At 52.2% G+C, this 19977-nt stretch overlaps 2 protein-coding genes across 3 annotated transcripts in view; both read right to left on the reverse strand.

Moving 5' to 3' along the window:
• Window positions 1-274: 274 nt before the first annotated feature.
• On the reverse strand, window positions 275-6404 carry RFLNB (refilin B). The gene is made up of 3 exons (XM_086763286.1): window positions 6133-6404; window positions 4457-4566; window positions 275-3140 (listed from the first exon to the last, which is right to left on the reverse strand). Exons 1-3 carry the CDS (start codon window positions 6334-6336, stop codon window positions 2810-2812), a joined length of 645 nt encoding a protein of 214 aa, XP_086619412.1. The 5' UTR covers window positions 6337-6404; the 3' UTR covers window positions 275-2809.
• Window positions 6405-10281: 3877 nt separating this feature from the next.
• The window catches only part of VPS53 (VPS53 subunit of GARP complex), a 67203-nt gene continuing 57507 nt past the window's right edge, over window positions 10282-19977 (reverse strand). For both annotated transcript variants that reach the window (XM_086763400.1, XM_086763399.1), the window contains exons 20-22: window positions 16817-16954; window positions 13613-13717; window positions 10282-13253 (exon numbers count right to left, since the gene is read on the reverse strand). In XM_086763400.1, coding sequence (XP_086619526.1) covers window positions 13083-13253; window positions 13613-13717; window positions 16817-16954 — 414 coding nt within the window. In that variant the 3' untranslated portion in view covers window positions 10282-13082. The remainder of the gene's footprint in view (window positions 13254-13612; window positions 13718-16816; window positions 16955-19977) is intronic.

A 19977-nucleotide genomic window follows, 5' to 3' on the forward strand; every position in this document is an offset into this window, starting at 1 on the left:
TACTGGAGAGGATTTTCAGCTGTCTTCAAGGCACTTTTTCAAGTGTCTTACTAAACTGATAAACCCACAACATTTGGTGTTGGGATTTTTTTAAATACACAGTTTTATATAGGAAATGCCTTCCCAGAATACGTAAACAACAGCAATGCATGATACAAGAGAAACAAGAGGGGAGCTGGGAGTGGCAGGATACCTTAGGCATTTTTTACTAAGTAAATACCATAATAAACACTGAAAAGCTTTGAATTAAAAATAAAGAGGCTTCCCTATAAGATGGTTTTCAGATCATTTATTACCAATAAAGTAAAAGACAAATTGAAAATTAAAAGTGGGGTGGGAAACATCACAGACATCAGAACACTTGCACAGAGCTAATCAGAGCTTTGCAAATGTTGGAACATAAATAATTTAAAAGGTATCTCTACCAATTAAAATATTTTAAGAAGTACATAATAAAGTTTGTTTCCTTTATAAAAATCAGGTGCTTTATCCTAAAACCATAGTGTAAGAGTAATTTCATTTCTAATTTAACTAGGGACAATTAATGATTACAGCTTAAAATAATCTTCTCTCAGATCTCCTGCAAATGAATCCGTTGGCAGAGCGTTGTTGGAGCAATCCATGGTCCGTGTTCTTCCAGCGTCCTGGGTCCAACAGTGGCCAGCACCAGATGCTTCAGGAGCAAGGTACGTGAAACTGCGAAGCGAGCTATGATGCAATAGCTTTCCCAAAGAAGAGTTCTGTCCGTTGGAAACCCCACGCAGTTAGGGGCTGAGGTGTGACTTCTGTTACACAAGTAAATCTTGGGGCAATGTTTAGGGGAGAATCGCAACATGTATTTTAAGATGCATCTCCTAAATACTGCAGTCTTTAAACGAACGTGTTTATTGAGAAGACTGCGCTGCTCTTAACAGCTCTGGAGCAATGCCTGTCTGACTTTGGCATCCTCTGACACCCTTGTTTTAGGATCTGGTTTTCTGAGGCAAGTACCAAAGATTAAGGACATTCTGCTCTGAGCTAATAAATAAGTAAAAATCCAAACCAAAACAACAACAATAGAAAAACCCTAACCACATAAATTCAAGCTTTCCTTTCTGCTGCATTTTGAGCCTCCCAAGTCATTTCACTTCACACTGGAGTACACCTCCACTTGCATTCATCACACTTGCACAAACACACGTGAAGTACAGCTCAAGAACAGGCTCCCAAGTTTCTAACTCACCACTGACTAATTCACCCTTGGGCTATGCACTAGCAAAGCCCTCTTTAAAAGCAGCTCCAGGGCTGATGTTGCATGAGAAGGTGACCCACACCTCAGAGGAGTTTTGGAATACATGGAAAAGCTGTGTCCAGCTAAGTCAAGTCTACTGAGCGTTTCTGAGCTGCTACACCATGCTAGCCACCAACGTAAGCCACACTCCCAAATGCAGATGCTCTCCACACTACTCTGCTCTCTGTCAATACAGGAAAAAAACAAACAAAAAACAACTGGGTAAAGAAACCTCTCCATCTTACTTTTATCGAAGCATATCAGAAACTAGTGCACATAATATACAGGTGGACTTTCATAGTATCTGAAGTTATTCTCTTTGGTCCCCAAACTCTTCATGCACTTGGCACTGGAGGGGTTATTCAGCACCCTACAGACTGGCAAATGCTACCCCATCCCAGCGATCTCCTAGATACCAAAGCCCAGACAGGACACGGACCTTTGCAATGAGAAGCTCAATGGGAAAGCAGAGCGACAGCTGTGGATTTTACAACGCAATAACAATCTGCCTGTCCTTTGCTACTATCTACCTCTTCATCCCCCACCACGACAGCATCTCACGCCCAATCCCAGCATCTCCTCCTCCACTGCAGGTCCCTGAATACATGGCACATTTTCTGAAGCTTTCCTAGTTGCAACTCCCTTAGTGCAGACAGCACAATGCCGGTAAAAACTAGGCACTGTGTTTTTCCAGCACCAGACTGTCAAAACTTGACTTTCCAACAATACAGGGATAATTTTTGGCCTGATATTCTTCATTACAAGTCCTACTACACGTAGTACACAAATGCTAGCGTGTTACGCAGACTACGGTGCTGTAGGAGTCATTACAAGTCCAGAAGGTACCTCATGCCGTTCGTCTAAATAACTTGAATTACTTGATGCTTTCTCTGCTGCCTGGAGCTGCAAGAGCAGTTTATCTCCCATTCTACTCAGAATTCCTCTTCTTTCCCACTCCTTCAAAGTGGACACGAATGCCATAGGGTAACATTTCCATATCTGTTAAATGCAGAATTCCAGATTTTCTCTGTTAGCTTTTTCCAGCAATTTCCAGGAGATGGTTCTTACAGAGAAAAGTCTCATGATTTAAACTGAAATGAGTGACAGCTCTGGCTATCTGTAACCAAATGACCTGCTAGATTCTCTGCCAGAGAATTTTTGCACATCACCACAAAGCATCAAATGGATTTACACCTGCTGGGCACTAGTCCATATTCTTTCTTACCTGTTAATTTTTTATCTGGGAAAATACTTCCCCTTATTTTCATCTGATTACTGCACTGTGGGGAAGGGGGGGAACTCACAACTTTAAAGGCAAAGAAACAAGTTCCTTACTAAGTTATGCTCCCACAGAAAACTGTGTTTAGGCCATTCTGATGCTTAAAGCAGGATTTAAGAGCTGAGAAAGAGGTGGAGACAGGTACGGTTCCCTTAGCCTGACCAGAAAGTTAGGGTCTGTACCCGCTTTAGCTAGTGGAGAGTTAGCACAGTACGTCAGCCGGGACTGGGATGGATCAGAGCAAGAGAGACGGCCGTCAGTCAGCAACCATCCAGGACACTGTCGTTCCCAAGGTACTCTGACGTTTCCAGCTCTACGCTGGAGAGGAACCGCCGCACGGTCTTACGACAGTTGTAATCCAGCCTGGTGGTGTACACAGTCTTGACGTGCTTCGGGTAGACGATGGTGGTGCTGGTGAAACGCTGGGGCTTGTTGCGGGGCTCGAAGTGGACCTCGGCTTTGTAATTGCGCCACGTGCAGTTTGGGACACAGATGACCGTCTGACTGCAAGAAGAAATGCTTAAGCCCACTGGCATATAGATGTCGTCGATGAAGTGCTTCTCCGAGTCGTATTTAACCGAGGACGTGTACCTGAAATACAAGAGAGAGAAGTGTGTGAGCTCTGCTCTGAAATAGCAGGCTGTGTTTTCTGAAAAACAGAGCTGTCAGGTACCAGGGCAACTCCTCAGCCCTGCACCAGCCACCTCAACACAGGAACAGCCCCATCACGCAAACACTGTCTGCTGGCGCCTTACTCATTTACGGGGAGAGGAAAAAGCCTTATGTGAGCAGCACGCCCGGCACTGTCACTGTTTTGTCCAGCTGCCAGCACCACCAAACATCTCAAACCTCACGTCCACTGTTTGAAGCCTGAGCTCTCTGAAGCTATGGACCCCTTTCAAACTCCAGTGCCCAAACCACCCACCAGAGGCCGAGACCCACGTTTTGGCTTTGCACATAGGCATCCTAATTCCTCACGGTGCCAAGTCCATGGAAGCAGACGTGATTTTCTCAGTTCTCCTCTGCCAAGACTCACGTGGGAGTTCTCCGCTATCGCTCCTGGCATGGGGCTGTCTCTGAAGGGAAACCTCTGAAGACTGAGCTGGCAGGAAAATACTACAATTTGCACATCAAACTCTGCTGGCAAGAAAATCCTCTGTGTCTGGATCACAAGAGGAAGTTTTCATCTCCTTCACAGTGCAACAACTCTGTGTTAGTTTTTCCACGGCGCTAACCACCTTCGATTCCAGCCACGGGGAGGGCTCCTTCCCCACGCCTGGGCAGCCAGCGCTTTCTGCCCTGCCCTGCGTTACGCTTCCATTTGATTATACCAGTCTGCCTCTGCTGCCACAGTAAGAACTGGGAGCCTTCATTTCTCATCACTGCAAATCCTGACGTTCAAAGGAATAATCACAGGCTGCACAAGTGATGCAGTGCATTAAAAAAAAAAACCCAATTATGCTCTCTCTTAATATTAACTTTTCTTTTAGTTCACACAACCAGCCACAGTTGGTAAGATAGAAAGCACTTATTACAAACCCATGAGGTTAGAAGAGCAAAATTCCTTTCCCCTCATAAAACAGCCCTAGAAAGAGGGCTGCTTCAGAGGTCTTCCCTCACGATTACCTTCTGGTTAATGAGTTGAAAGGCAACATTTTGGAGCAGTGCAATGAAGTAAAAGCAGGAGAGTAAAATACAGGAAAGTCTTCCTGGAAAAAACCCATATGGGAGTAAAAGAGGCTGAACACTCCTTCAGCCTGTACAAATGTCCAGGTCCAGGAATGTACAGCTGCGTGGAACAATAGCTCTGCAAATAAATTAACTTGACTCACAGGCACTGATAAGGCCTAACTACTCCTTTACGTGCTAACTCCTTCAAAACTAGATGACTGTAGCGCAGTATTTACCTTATTTCCTTTGGTGGTAAAGGGTCAAACTCAACTCCTTCGCCGAAGGATAAAGGACACAATCTTGGAGGGCAGCTGGAGAGAACAGGGCTGGGAGAGAACACAGAATTCTGCAAAAAAATGCAAAAATAATCCAATTAATGTCACAATTCGGTACGTTCTCAAGAAAACGCATCTATGTAGCCCTTGATACAGATCTGCTGGAGTTCACATTGCACACAAGAGGACCTGCTAGTTAAGACATGCCTGCCAGTGCAGCCCGCAGGTCTGACCAAAGATGTGGCAAGGTATATTTTTTGCAGACAGCCCCTGGGAGCTATCAGAGGAGCCACGCTGGGAAACAGGAGAGAAATACAGCCCCTCGGTGCAGCGTAGCTTTCTGCAGCATGAAGCACAGCCCGTTCGCTGCATGAGCTCACGTTCAATTTATAGCAAACATTATAGGAGTATATGAAAGAGCTCTCCTTGCCGGACTCATCAAATATCCCCCCAGGCAGATCACAGCAGGAAATTATTGCAGGGCGTCTCACCGTGAGCAACCTTCTTTCACGGCTACGCTGTACTATGATTTGAAGGCATTAAATCCAACCTAATTCACACAGGACCTGTTGGGAAGGATTAACTCTTTCCCACCGAGCAGCAATTCACGGAGCATCCCCGCGCTCCTCTCCTGGATGGGCAGCGCTGCGAGCCAACACCGCCCCGGCGACGTCCTGCAGCTGGAAGGAAACCAAAGCAGCCCTCGGCGAGAGCCTCGCAGCCCCAAAGAGAAGCAACCCGCTTGCGTTTTTTAAGCCACCTCTGCACATGTGCTTTACTATGCAGGGGCGAGGGGGCTGTGAGCATCTCTCCTGTTCAATACACAGTTCTGCTACGGCTTTTTCCAATTCCATGGCAGCACTCCTGTAGAAAAGGTATCTTTCCTCTAGATCTGCGGTTTCCAAAATATTTGTACCAACAGCTCAGCATCAACATCCAATAATCATTTTGCTAACTAGTGCGACTCTACCTGATACTGTTAACTGAAAACATAATTTCATACACAAACTTCCTACTCCGGGTCACTCTCTGGAATAGCAAGAGCTCGTTTTCCATGGGGGTTTTTAAAGATGTGCTGCGACACCGTCCCAAACCTCACTGTGGCAGGAGCAACGGGGGCTTCCCTTGCGTCAGCACGAGCCGACCCCAAAGCTGGGGGCTTCTGAAAAGCACCGCCAGCTCCCCTGGCGCCGCACGCCCCGGTTCCCCGGTGGGCTCCCTCCCGGTGTGGGTCCATCACGGGACAGCACGGCATCAGTGGAAGGGTGGGAAACGGGGGTCAGCTCCCCAACTTGTCCCCGCGCTGGCCGCCCCGGTGCCAGCCCCCACCGTAACCCCAGCACCAGCGGGCCGCTTTGCCACCCTCCTTTCCCCCAGGGAAGCCGCGGGGCCCGGTAGAGCCGCCCGCCGCCAGCCCGGCCGTTCCCGGGTGCGATGCCCCACGGTGGGGCCCGGAGGGTACCGGCTTCTCCACTCCCCCGGCCGCACCGGGGCCGGCAGCCCCCCGGGGCCCAGCACCTGCCGCCGCGGGACCGAGCCCGGGGCTACCGGTTCGCGCCCCTCTCCCGGCTGCAGCCCCGGGCGGAGGGGTCCTGGCGGGGCGGCCCGGCGCGGCCGGTGCCGGTACCGGTACTCACCGCGGCGGCGGGCGCGGGCGGGTCGGGCTCCGGTAGCCCGTTGGTGGCGGAGCGGTCGGGGCTGCCCGAGGAGAGGAGCCAGGGCGGGGGAGCGGGCCCGGGGCTGGGGGGCAGCCCGGAGTCGGGGCTGTCGAGCCCGGCGTCGCCCCGCTTCCTCATGTCCGGGAGGTCGGGCACCTCCCGCAGGCTGAGCCGCCCCACCATGGCGGAGCCGCCCGAACCGCCCCGCCACAGCGCGGGGCCGCACCGCCACCGGGACCGGCTGCGCCCGGGCGGCGGCGGGAGGGGCGGGGCCAAGACGGGGGCGGGGCCAAGGCAGGAGGCGGGGCCTGCCCCGCTCCTCTCCCGGGTGCCCCGTCCCGTATCGCCCGGTGCCCCTCTCCTCCCGCTGCCCCGAGCCGCGCGGTGCCCCCCTCCTCCCCGTGTCCCCATCCCCCCGTGTCCCCATCGTCCCAGTGCCCCCCTCCTCCCACTGCCCCCAACTTTCCGGTGCCACCATCCTCCCAGTATCATCATCATCCCGCTGTCCCCATCCTCCTGGTGCCTCTGTCATCCCAGTGTCCCCACCATCCCGCTGTCCCCATCCTCCTGGTGTCACCTTCTCCCTGCTGTCCCTATCCTCCCAGTGCCCCATTGCTGCATCCCTGCCCAGACCAGCTCCCAACAGGCTGCCCGAATCACAGCCCTAGTCCAGCCCATGGGCTCTGCACCCTCCCAGTGCGCTGCCCGTTCCCGTGCCAGGGATGAGAATGGTTTGGGTTGGGTTTTGCAGAGGCCAGGCCTGACTCCACTGCCTGCCTAGGTGCTGCTGGTGGGCGAGGGGCAGTTTGGGGCTGGGACAGGCCATGGTGGGTCATGCTGGCAGCTGGGACAAGATGTAACACTCCTGGAAGAATGGGGAGGGGATGGGGGGACACAGTTCCCTTCATGTTTCACCCACCCTCTGCCATTGCTCAACCCCAGCAGTGGGTGCCCCGGTTTCCCCGGCAGGCCGCTCACAGCGGGCACCTCCCACGGAAACAGGGGCCTTGTTTAGGCTGCAAAGCAGCAGCTCGCACGCACGCAGGCTTCACTCACCCCAGGAGTTCAACAACACCCTTCAAAACTCAGAATTTTCCCTCAGGCTGCTCTTTCTTTCCCCCCGCCCGATGATTCGGACTCAGGCAGCAGCGCTGCCACCCTTAATTGCATTTTCCAGGCAAAGCTGCCGAAGCTGAAACAAGAAAACAGAAGGAAAAGGTCTTTCTAGCACTAGAGGAGACCAAGGGAATGTTTTTTGGAAAATCCTAATGAAATAATTGCACCGTGTCATCGGATTCAGTGGGGGAATACTCTTGCGGAGGGAAAGCAACCATCTGCCGCCGGCCAAAGTCAACACTCCCCTGCGCAGTAACAAGCAGTCTGGCCTGACGGGCCCAGCACAAGTGAATTCAAACCCCTGAAAAAAAATTCCTTCCCTGCCCCAAAATTAAAAGCAGAGCAGGGCTTTCAGCCGTAGGCGTCTGTGGTTTGCAGCTATGCGGTGCTGGGAACTCCGGAGACTTCCTCAAGGAATTTACATTCCTTTGAAGAAATACTATGAGGCTGTTTGTCTTTGCTGAAAAATGCAGATGGAAAGAAAAAGAACATTAACAATTTTGATTGAAATCTTTGGGGTCTGAGCAAATGTGCTGGACAGGTGTTTTCTTCCTTTTGATTTAAATGTGTCCCAAAACAAAAAGGAAAAAGAAAAAAAGAGAGATTTCGGTCTCTGTGAGCAATGGGAAAGCCGATCGCTCCTCGCTCCAAAATCTCCCATAAAAGCCCTTTATGAAATTAGACACCTCAGAAGGTGCTGGAGCAGTTTCCAGATGAACGCGATCATTATTTCAGAGCTGCCGTCGAGCTCCTGGGCCAAAAACCACGCTGCCAAGAATCAAGTTAGTGAGATTCAGAGGGGAAGGGGAACCTGAGGCACCTCCCAGCAGCCACCTCCGAGGGCCGTGGGCATCCACACGGCTGCTCCCACAGGGATCGGGGCAGCGGGGTCCGAGCACGAGGGATCTCCGTGCCCAGGGAGCCACGCGGGACAGCAGCCGGCCGTGCCTGGGGTGCTGCAGAGCTGCATCGGCTTCTGGAAATCTTGCTGCTTTTTATTTACTAGCAAAAAACCCTTCCTTGCTGGCCTGGCTTAACACAAACGGCAATTTTTTTGTGCCCTTCCAGGCTCTCATTTCTGGGCTTGGCAGGCAAAATAGAAGTGGTTGAGGAGCCAAGGGGGCTCAGAACTGGGGGTCTCCTGCAGTGCCAATGTCCAGAGCTGCAAACTCACCTGCTAGGACGAGAGGGAAGTGTTCAACCAGAATTTGAGCGACTCAGTAACTAAAATACCACCCATAGCCACTGTATGCAGGGGCCCTGCTTTTGCGGCACGTGCACTCTGCCCTCCCGGAAAGCCCTTCTCTTCTTCAGCCTCTCAAACCGTACCAATCCGTGCAATCCCCGATGGCACTGGAAATCTCTTCCTCGGTATCACAGTATGTTTGTCCACGCTATTTACTTTTTAACTGCCCGCGCACAGCCGGGACAGAGCAGATACGAGTATCTTATCAAGATCCTCCCTCCAGAAAGGACTTTCCACTGGGCTGGGTGCGCTCGGCTTAGTCAGCAACCGAACAATGGGTACATTGAGGTGGTGCGGGGGGCCGTCGGCCCGGGCAGGGGGAAGCAAATCAGAAGGATCCTGTGTTATTTGATAACGATGGAAAATTATTTCCAAACGACGGGAAATCCCTGTGGAGCAGACCACAAACCCACCGGGCATGGGAGTCGCGCTCGCAGTGACGCTTCCGAGCGGTGGGCTTGATGGGAGCCCCGGGAGCCGTTCAAGCAGTTCGGGTGCAGGGATGAATGTTGACGGCACATCGCTGAGGTTGCAGAGTTTTCATCGGCCTTTACAGCTCTGCCACTGCCGCCACCCTCACAAACTGCCGAGCCGCAAGCCGAGGCTTTCCCAGGGCTTCGGGAAGCTCCGTGTGCTGCAAGCAGCAAAGGCTGATTTTCCCCATCCCTCAGGATCCAGACCTGGATGGCAAGCCTGTGGGCTCCCTGCGTCCTGCCAGGAACAGGAGGGCACCACCACAACCCAGGGGCCTGAGCACAAGGAAACCACAGTGCTTTGGTCCTGGTGACCCTATCCCAGGTGAAAAGGGAGCCCAGGAAGCGCTCCCCTGCCCCGATCCCAGCAGGGACCCCCCAGCACCCCGAGCAGTGTCCCCGCCACCCCCAGACATCCCCGTGCAGACAGGCACTTGTGCTCTCAACGGCGAGGCTGGCAACGTACTCCGGCCCACGCACTCCCACTCAGCCTGCAGCTCGGGACTGGTGGAGCTGCTCGGGCTGAGAGAAGGGAACGAGCACAGCTTTCACCGAGAAATTCTGGGTGACGGCAGCACCAGCTGGTGTAACCGGCCCCAGCGGAGCAGGCGCGCGGAGGAACGCCTCTGCCAAAGCCTTTTCTGACACGGCCCAGAGACAAACGTTTCAGCTCACTTCCCTAAGCACAGCGGAGCTGCGTCCTGACGCTGCCAAACAGCATCTGCGTCTGCCGCCCGCCCAGCTGCGGCCAAGAAAAGGCTTGTGGAGACTTGGACATTGTCACTCGGATGCGCGAAGTCACGGCTGTACATCTGGTGAAAGGAATAAACGCCCGCGTCGCCCGGCCCAGGCTGCTCCTGCCCAAGGGCGGAGGGGGCATGACCAGCAGAGCAGTAGGAGAAAAGCAAATGAGTCATTAATTCTCCAAGCGAAAGAAACTCCTCCAGCGTCATGCGCTGTGTGGAAAAAAGGCGCTACCTCCTAATTAATTTCAAAGGAAAAATTAGGATCTCTCAGAAATCTCACCAGCAGTTCAAGTCACCAGAAAAAATCCGATTATTTAGGGGCACAAGGTCAGCTCTGCTGAACCGCCTGCACAGTGTGGGGAGCTGCTGCGGATGCAGGCGCTGCCGCCGGAGAGTTGCTTGCTGGAGTGGCGGAAGGTGGAAAAGCCAGAAAAGAGCGAAGCTGCAGGAGAGAGCCAATGGAGCCCTGGGTACGGTGCGTTTTGGGTGAGGTCCGGCCCAGCCAGGAGTTTGCTGCGTGGCAGTTGTACAGAAAACACCCAGCAGATGAACATCAGTAACCATTTAATTCATTTTAGTGTCACACTCCGACATACAGACAGAATTACACCTCAGCCAAAAACCATAAAAAGTGGCATTTTATACAGAAAACCTATCATCCTTTATTCCCCAGAGATGTAAACCCCAAACAGCTAACACACACATACAGATGTGCCAAATCTGATAAATACCCAAGAGCCAGGGGCACAAAACCCTTATACCCAAAGTAGAAAACGCAGACTTGCTCTCTAAAAGTGCAACACCCAGACCTGTAGCGTTCTTCAAAGGCTGAAACTAAAAATTAATTTTTCCTTTTATTTCTCCTTATCTCCAGAATGAAATGTGGAGAACGAAACAGGGGAAGCCTTCTGGGAAAGACGCGATGATAACCTGAACATCGTCGTCAGCTATTCATAATTTGGTTAGAGAGTAATCCATACACAGTGCAAAGAAAAATTAATCTAAAATAAATGATTCTTCCCCCCACGGGAATAATGAATCTCTGCAAGCCCGTGTTCCCTCCTCCCTGGCTGTGGCATTTGATAATGTGTGAACCATCCTGCACATGCACCTTGAGATAATCTGTCCTTGGGGAATGGCCGTTCGTAATCCCAACGTGCTTTCAACCACTGTTCCTTCTTTTCTCACCCGATGAGAAATCAGGAGAGGAAATAAATGAAGCAACAGCCGACTCGGGAAGATTTGTAAAACTGGAATGACGAGAAACTGCTGTCCCTCCCCACAGGTGTTGTCAGTGCTGCTCTGCGATGGACATCACCGCTACGGCTCCCTGCAGCCGAGCACGCACGCCGCAGCCAGGGCCCAAGCCTGGGGACCCCTGAAAACACATCCTGAAGAGTCGGTGTTAGGTACGTTAGCGCACACCTTGCTGCAGCGGCAGCTTGGTCTGAGCAGCATTAGAAAATCTGACCAGTGAGGATTTAGTCTCTGTGGATTTATTCTTTCTGCTCGAATCCTGTGATCAACTCCTGCCTGCTTGAGCACGGGCTCACCTGCCGGCTGTGCAAAGGGAGGATTTGCCCTCCCACAGCCAAATTTGCCTTCCCACAGCCACAGGGCTGAGGAGAGGGAAGGGGAGCAGCCTGCGCCCAAGGGGGACGATGCTGAACCATGAACAGGCAGACGCAGTGTGAGCCCGGGTTCTGCCTCGCTTGGGGAATTCCTCATTTCACCTCCTCCCTCCCCAGTCCCAGTGAAGCTCTGGGTTTGGGTGGACAGAGCCATTTTCCTGGAATGTGTCCGATTCCCCGCTCCCAGATGTGCAGCAGTGACTACTATAATCCCTGGTGAGCACAGCCCCTAATAAATACAGTCCTAAGGCCCAAACTTGACCTGGTGGGGAGCACAACCCTCCCAAGAAGGCATCTGACAGCATGATTGCTTCTCACCGGTCAAACTTCTTTTGGTACAGGACTTCTTTTCCTGCACGTGCAAGTGAAGCTTGAGTTAAAATGAAGCAGGCACGACTGCCCCTAAACCCATATGGGATTTGTTTGTGGGTGGGCATACGCCTTCAAAGTCCCTCAAAAAGGGTACAGAGGAGTTTGGGAAGAAATCCAGCATTGTTAATGATGAGGGGATACCTTCTTGCACTGATACTCCTTGGGGAAGGTCACACCATGCGCAGGGCACAGAAATCCACCAACCTCAACCCTGCTCCTCGCTGGCTTTGTGGCTGTTATCTGAAATATTTCACCTCTGGTTCTTCTCCTCTCTGCACTGGTGCAAGCTGAAGCGAGGAGGAGGAGAGGAAGGCCCTTAAAGCCCGAGGCTGGTTTAAGCATCCTGTCCTGGGAAGAGGCCCACACTCCCTGTCAAAGCCAGCATTTCCAGCACCTCGCCTTGCAGGGCAGCGCGAGTGCCAAAGGGGCACACCCCTGCTGGGGACACGCCGGCTGGGACAAGAGCGAGGGGCTGGTGCTGTTCAACGCTCGTTCCATGAACCGCCCTTTGTGCAGAGAGGGCGAGACGCGGTACGGGAACTCCCGTCGGGGACAGCGGGCGAGTCCGGCACACGCGAGAGAAATAACAAGCAGCTGGAGTTGGGCTCCGCAGATGTCTAGTTTGGCCTTTAAGCCGTAACAGCGGCCGAGGCTGCCGGCTTGCTGGCAGGAGGTTTGCCAAGGTGCAGAAGGCATTCATTCAGCCCGTTCCCCCTGTTCTGAAAAGGGTTTGCCTTGCTGTTTTACTGGTGGCTTATGCATGCCTGTCCTGGGAGTAGAGGAGAAATCTGCTTTGGGGTTCTCTCCTGCGCATCTCGTTAATTCAGTGGAGCTGCAGATGCCTGGATCCCAGCAGTTAAAGGGTTGGGGTTTTTTTTGGTGGTGGTGATGATTTGGGGTTGCTTCCCTGCCCTGCAATAATAAATAACCAAACAGAGGAACAGCTCTGCAACAGGGAGTGAGCAGTAACACTGAAGTCTCAGGCAAAATCCTCAGTGCTGCAGCAGGAGAGCTCAGTCACGCTGAAGGCTAGGACACCACGTGAATCACATATATTCTCTGAATCCACCCCTTACCTTTCAGATACTTCTATGTTCTCCACCATGTGGACCCAGGCGTGCCCTGGGTTTCACTCCTGCTAAGCTGTCTAAGGGCAAACACCGTGGTCAGATCCTTCCTCGGTCTGAACGGAGATGCAGAGCACGGTATACGATGGTTCAGAGATCACAGGGCATGGGACTGATGGGATACAGGTTTTTCAGCAGCATACTGTAAATCACAAGTCTGACGAGCTTTGCTCCCAGTCACTGCAGCTAGTCCTGAGCAAGAGTTTCCTTCTGCTCACTCAGAGTCTTTTTTTGATGAGTTTCTCCAGTTTCCGTATCCGTGAGGACTCCTGCTCGGGCGTAGGAGCGCTCAGCGAGAGGGAGCCGGCGTTCTCCACTCCGGAGGGGGGAGCCGGGAGGCGCTGGCGGAAGAGGTCCAGCATGCTGCTCTGCTCGCTCCTCTTCAGGCCCTGTGGGAGCAAAAGCACAGTGAGTCAGTTCGACTTCACTGATCTGGGAGCAGGTGTGTGTGAGAATAGCTGCAGGAGAGCCCATTTCAAACCTCAACCTTCTGTTCGCCCACCAAGAGCTGTATGTAGACCTCTGGATGATTCAGAGACAACGGAGCTCAGCAGCTACGACCACGCTAAGGGAACTGAAAAGCTATTCTTCAGTAGCAACTCCCCACGCTTCCAGAGTACAGAGGATACACTTGCCTTAGAGTGCTCTTCCCGCTCCCAAACCCCTGTATCTTTCTACTGAAAAAAGTCACCAACGATCTCATGCAGCGCTAGTGGATGAGCAGAAACCCTGTGGGACAGGTTCTAACCTTCATGTCAAGTATCTTCTGGAAAGTGTCTGTGCTGCAGTCAGCAAGGAGCTTGATGTAATTGTCAACAAACACAACTGGGGGCTCGTGTGGAGCCATAACCACCTGCCAAGATAAGGAAAAAAAAAAAGATCAGGCAAATTCTATGAGTTAAAGCCAGCGGTCAGTGAACTCAGGCACACGAGTGGCACCAGGACTTGTTTTTCCTAAAATAAAACACTTAAGGAACAAGAAAAAGGCTGTACGTGCTGTGAGTAACTGAGGAGTAAAGGTGAGTGAAGTGAGTAAAGTAAGGAGCAGAGGAACATGGAGTCTCTTCCCAGATAGTCAGTGGTGCTCGAACCTGAGGGGCTGTGGGGGCTGCACACTGTGTTTCAAAGAGCAGCAGGACTCCGTACGCTTGTGGGCTGGCAGGCACTGGCGTGTTGGCAAAGCTCGAGATTTGACTAGAGCTGGGAAGTAAGGCAGTGCTGGTGGTGGTGGGAGCGCTTAGAAAGTCTCCAGCAGATCAGGCAACGTGGCTGCAGTCCCGGTCCTCGCTGTGGCTGTGCATCTCTCTCGCTCCCTCCTGCCCGGAGCAGAGCCAGCACGTCGCAGGGGAATCTGACCACACTCTGCAGTTACTCCCTCCATCCCCAGGAGAGCGTGGGTCAGAGCAATCGGCTTTGCAGTCCTCCTGCTTCTGACTCAAAACCTCATGAGTGAGTGGTGCCACATGAAGGCACTACGCTTTGGGTGCAGCTCCTCTTGTACGCTTCTCTGGAGAGACTGGGATGCAGCACGCGAACCCCCCGCTGACTTCTGCCCCGGAGCTCACACCCTGTCAGACCCAGCGACAGTCAAGTCAGGAAAAAAATTAAAATAGCTTTGAAGCTGGAAAGATACCACTCATTGTGGTATTTTCCTTACTTAAGCAGGGAGCTCCACAGAGAACACATTTTTGATAATGCTGGTCAGCAAACCCATCCTGGGAAAGAGTGTGTCTGTGTGTGTGCACGCGCATGCAGGGCAGAAACAGCACAGAACCAGACTCTTCCCTGTCTCTGAAAACACTTCCATATGTTCCCACTGACCCAGCTCACCCCACGCTGTATTCTGTCACCGAGACATTTCTTTCTTTTCCTGCACTTCAGACCAATGAAACATCATAGCCATGTATACACTTATAAATCCTTAATTTACAGCCCTTGTAAAAATCTTCTGCCAAGATGAAAAGCTGGAACTTCAGACAGCACAGCCAGAGGAGAAAGGAAAAAGCTCCGCGGGATGTGTGCACCCTGATGCCCTCCTCCCCCTTGCATCTGTGCTTGTAGGGCTTAGCCAAATTAATTTGTGTCATCTATAGGCTAAGTGATGCTCCTACTGAATTAGCTGCACTGGTATCAGCCTGGGCACGACACTGGTGGTATTGTTGTGTACAACAGCGGCGTTGCTTCTGAGCCATCTCAGTACCAGGTAGGAGAGCCCTGAAAACACTGGTGGAGTTTATTAGCCCCATTCTGATGGGGTGAAATAGTTCTTAGGGAAAAGGCTCTTTAATGTACAATTTGGAAACAGCAGAGAGAGTCTGAGCACTGATAAAGAGAGAAAACTCCCAACACAAACAGAACGGCCAGAGATCAGTTCTGGGCTCCTGCAAGGAAACCTTCCCACGGAAACACTGGCGGTCCAGCAGGAGCAGGCACTTCCAAGAGTGTTTTTTTCCCTCCCAAACCCAGGAGGTGGGTGCTGACAGCAGCTCCAAGCGCTGTGTGGGGGTCACCTAGACTCAGGCTGATCTGTTCAGTCACTACAATCAACAATCCTGCCCCAGCCAACCACTCAGCCCCATCACCCGCTGATTCCAGGGAGCGTTATTTTGTACAACAGCTCTGCGGAGCACTGAACGCCATAAGCGTATCGCTGTTTAATTACTAATTACACTGACACTGAGCTCTCACTTGGGGCCGGCAGAAGTGCTTCATGCAGCAGCACGGCACGCACAGGATATCGGAAAAGCTGTCACGCCGCTACTCAGCATCCTACGGACCAGCAGCACTCCCTGCCCGAGGCACAGGGCTCGGCAACGATCCGTTTCCTATACTGCCTTCATCCCAATCCCGGTGAAGCCAATGTGACGCTAAGGGTAGACAAATTAACTCCATTAATTTTCTGATTCACAAACAAGCTTCAAGGAAAGACCTGTTTCTGTACACAACAGGCACCGATCTTCCCTGCTTCTCTGTCAGCAGTACCAGGGTGTTTTCCTTCAGGTCATTTCTAAGAAAATTTGGACTTGCTTCAGCCTATCTACTAACATCTCAGTCCCCTTGCTCCACAAGCATGGAATTGCAGAACTGATTTCTGAACTCAGAACGCAAACTCAGCCGTGACATCACCTTGGGCACGGGAGCAAAGCCACGCTGAGCAGCAGGCAAGCACAGAGAGCCCCGACTCCGCACCTCCTCCTTGGCTTGGCTGCGTTTACAGGAGGCTCCGGCTGGCAGCTGCCTGTCCTGCCTGACCCCAGGTCCCTCTCTCACTCACACGAACATCTTCGCAGCATTGTTGGTGAGCAGGGACAACCCCATCGCCCAGGAGGGTACAACTGCACGGCTCCCCTGGCTTCTCCACGGATCAAACCAGCAAGGCAATGGGAGGGAAGGGGAGATTGCTTTGCTTGATACTTTTTATGAAGACAACACACGGCTTTTGGGTCATTTTCCAGGCACCGGGTCTGGAAAATGAAAAAGGACTCTAGTGAATACAGTAACCCAGACATGTTTGCACTGGCTGTTACACTAGACAGTAAACAGGTGACTCAAGCACGGCTTGGCTCCCCTGCGCAACGGAGTCTGCACAAAGGCCTGGAGTAACCTGAACTGGAGGGTCTGCCCTGCGGCACACGCTTACGGATGCTAGCTCTGATTTTCACAAGCTCCTGAGGGAATCTGCTGCCCCAGCTCTCCTAGTAAGCAGAACTCGAGCCCTCGGTTACCTTGAAAAATGAGGATGAGAACTTTAGATATGATGTTAAAAGAGTGTGAGGGCAAAAGCAAGGCGAACAAGCCAGTTCTGTGGAACAGCTGGCAGCACACTCGGACAAGCTCGCATATGTTCACGTGCAATTGCAGATTGCCGCGTTCAAAGGGCCCCCTGGAATTTGCTTGCTCCGATTCCCAGTCCAGCAGTCTGGCTGGCAGGTTATCAAAAGTCTTGAGTTACCTTCAGGATCATTTCAGCCCGAGTCATGCCTTTCACCACTATCTTTGTGTAGCTGGCAGGAGCCTTCCTCACCACTTGGGACCCAATGGAGGGCAGATCCAGGAGAACCATCTTCAGAGAGTGAGTGTCCAGCAGCAGCTGCAATAGTTAATCACACTGTTACTCGGGTCCCTTTTACCAAGCTCCGTTAGCCGCTATAATCCAACATCCTTAAAAGTTTAACCCTTCCCATATCGGAAAAAGTCCTGGTGATCGGACTGCAGGAACGGGAGGGACTGACCCACATAACGACGCTTCAAGGAGACACGACCACCCGTGGCTGCGTGTCAGCACCGTTCATTGATTTTAACTGAGCACTGCTCCCCTGGCTTGAAATGACTTACGGCAGCTCAGTGTCTGGCACACACGGCATGGATTTCCAGTCCTCTTCCCCTCGACAGTATAAAGTGAAACAATCTCCATCACCTGGAGCTGTACCATTATTCAGATACCGAGGTCAAATGAATTAACACCGTCCTTCGTCCTGCACCCAGCCACCCATTGTGTCAGGTTTTCTGCACTTACTCAACCGCTTACTGATTTTTTCTTTTTTTTTTTTCTTTAAAACTGCAACACAGCTACATTGAGAACTGCTCAATATCCTGCACTCAGTGGCACACAAACTCACAGCCTGTGCTGGTTTTTATCAGAGCAGTGGCTAAATAAGCAGCGAGCAGCAGCCACGAAATTTAGCGCAGGCAGACAAGCGCTGGGTGATGACAAAATGCTGTAGGTGAGGGTTTCTTAGAGCAAATCCACCCCAAATACCACACTATTCTGATTGCACGAGGTATGTTTGAAGAGGTGAGACAAGGCCAGCAAGGGACAGAAATCTGAAATCCAACTAGAGGAAGAGGAGCACAATTGATTTACGCAGCAGCGAGCGTGAAAGCCCGCCAGGCTGTCGGCACACCCAGAGCATTTCCTGCAAAAAGGCTCTCAGGAGCAGGTGGAAGCGTGTTCTTCTGGAGCGACACACAATGTTAGGGGCACTACAGGACCCCCAGCAGTGCCCACGAACAAAATACGTTTATGGTACGGCTTTCAGCACACGTGGGAATTCGGCTCAGATACAAAGGGCTGAGCCGAGGAGGAGGGGCGGTGGGTCCCGCCAGCTCCAGTCTGGACCCCGTTATCTGCGGCAGCGTATCATTGCCGTGTGCTGCCTGTTTCATGGTTTGCATGAGATGAACCGATGCCATCAATCTTGTCCTGGGAAGCCAGGAAACCACAGCGCAAACGAGCAGCTCTGTGCCCCCCAGAGCTGCTGGAGCCTGGTGTCGGCTCAGGCTGTCATAGCTGGATTCCTGCGTGTCTGTGAGGGATCGCATGGATGGAAGGCTTTTCCACGGTTGGGAAGTTCACATCTTTCCCACATGAACTCTCTCATGTCTGGGAGGAGTTCTGCGCGCTCCGCAACCTTTCCCACAGACGCAGTGCTCGCAGGCTCTGTCCCCTCATCTATTCCCCCTCACTTCTCCATTCTGGGTCCCTGGCATTGCTAACTCCCTGCCACAGCTCGCGGAGAGGAAGAGCTGTTGTTAGGTCAGAGAGACAAACACAAAAAGTGAAGCTCCACAGCTCTCGTTCCCCGTGCTGAACACCTCCCTAAATACCACCCTGGTCTGGATTTCAGACATGATTATTAGCGAACAGTTGGAAAGCTGTGCTTAGCACTGGGAAGGCCAGGAAAGCGTATTCCACAGCAACACTGGCACCAGGGGAGAGAAACCTGCCCGTAAAGATGTCGGTGGGTGATCAGGGGGTATTCAGAAGATGCTAAGGCAACTGAGGACCTACCAGCTGCAGAGACAGAGATCAGCTTCTGAAGACCTCTGCACATCTCACCCCAGGAACGTACGTTCCACTTATAATGAGATACATTCACGGTGACTCAGGCTAATAAAAACCTTCCAGTCTGCTTTACAGAACCAAACTGGGCCTGTTATTCCAATACAGTAATATTAAAACCTTTCAACATTAGACATGAGCCCACTGCTGGCAACCAGTTAATCGCTGCAGACGCTTATTTAAAAGAAGGCTTCATTGAATCCCTCTCAGGTTATTGCTCATCACAGAAGACGAGCAGGAACTGTGCTTCATTTGCTTTCCATTAAGAAAGAGGAAGGTTTTGATGTAAAGCTCCTGTTTCATTTTGCAGATGCACACTGCTCAGAACCCATCTTTGATGCCTAAAACCCAAGCAGCTTTTAAGGCATCAGTTTGAAGTTCACAGCCGTTCCATTAGGGATGATTCTGCTTTTCTTTTTTTTTTCCAGTCATCCCACAGGGGAGCAGCTGTACACGCAGGGGACAGCTGAAAGCCTGCCTCATCCAAACCTCATCCTCGCAGAGTAGCGGGGTCCCTGCAGGCAGGGCTGGGAGATGGAGGGGCACAGCTCTGCAGCTGTACCCATGGCCTCAAGGTAATAAATACCCCGTGCTGCCCACCCACACGTAACCCAGGGACAGCGGCTCCTGCCAAGGGGCAGCGTTTCCACAGAAATGCCTACGTTAATTCAAGTGGTCGCAATTCAACGGCCAGCCCCCGAGACTGTGCCTCACCGTCCTGCGGTACCTACAGCTCTCAAAGCGTGTCAGGGAGGCAGCTACACGGAAAAAGCTGCGGACTCCTGAGCCCCAGCTCTTGGGTTGTCACTTCCCTGGGTCTCAGAGGTGGGGATGGCGCTTCCCTGCCATGCAGCAGTGTTTGGATGTGTGTTCACAACGCCTGAGGATGCGAGGCCTGGAAGGCTTTTATGCAGGAAACAAACTGTCCTGTCCTAAGGCACAGCAGCATTTCTCACCTAGCGAGAGTCAAAACTCCCACCAAACCCAGGCCTCCGTTTAAAAATTTTTGGGACAGAACAGAGAAAACACTGCACTACACCTCCACAACCCCATCCTCCCTGCATAGCTCTAAAGAGAGAAAGACGACGGCCATCCCTAGCCAGCAGGCAAACTGGAGGTGGCAAAAACCTCTTTGCTCTCACCTGAAACTCAGCCAGGACACAGGCTCTAGAAAAACTGCCATCAGGCTGCGGAGGAGCCCCTGGGCTCCCAACAGCTTCACCTCCTCCGAAAGGAAGGAGCCAGCACCTGGGAGCAGCGCGCACAGCCCC

This window comes from Chlamydotis macqueenii, chromosome 19, assembly GCF_036417535.1.
Source record: "Chlamydotis macqueenii isolate bChlMac1 chromosome 19, bChlMac1.mat, whole genome shotgun sequence".
Lineage (NCBI taxonomy): Eukaryota > Metazoa > Chordata > Aves > Otidiformes > Otididae > Chlamydotis > Chlamydotis macqueenii.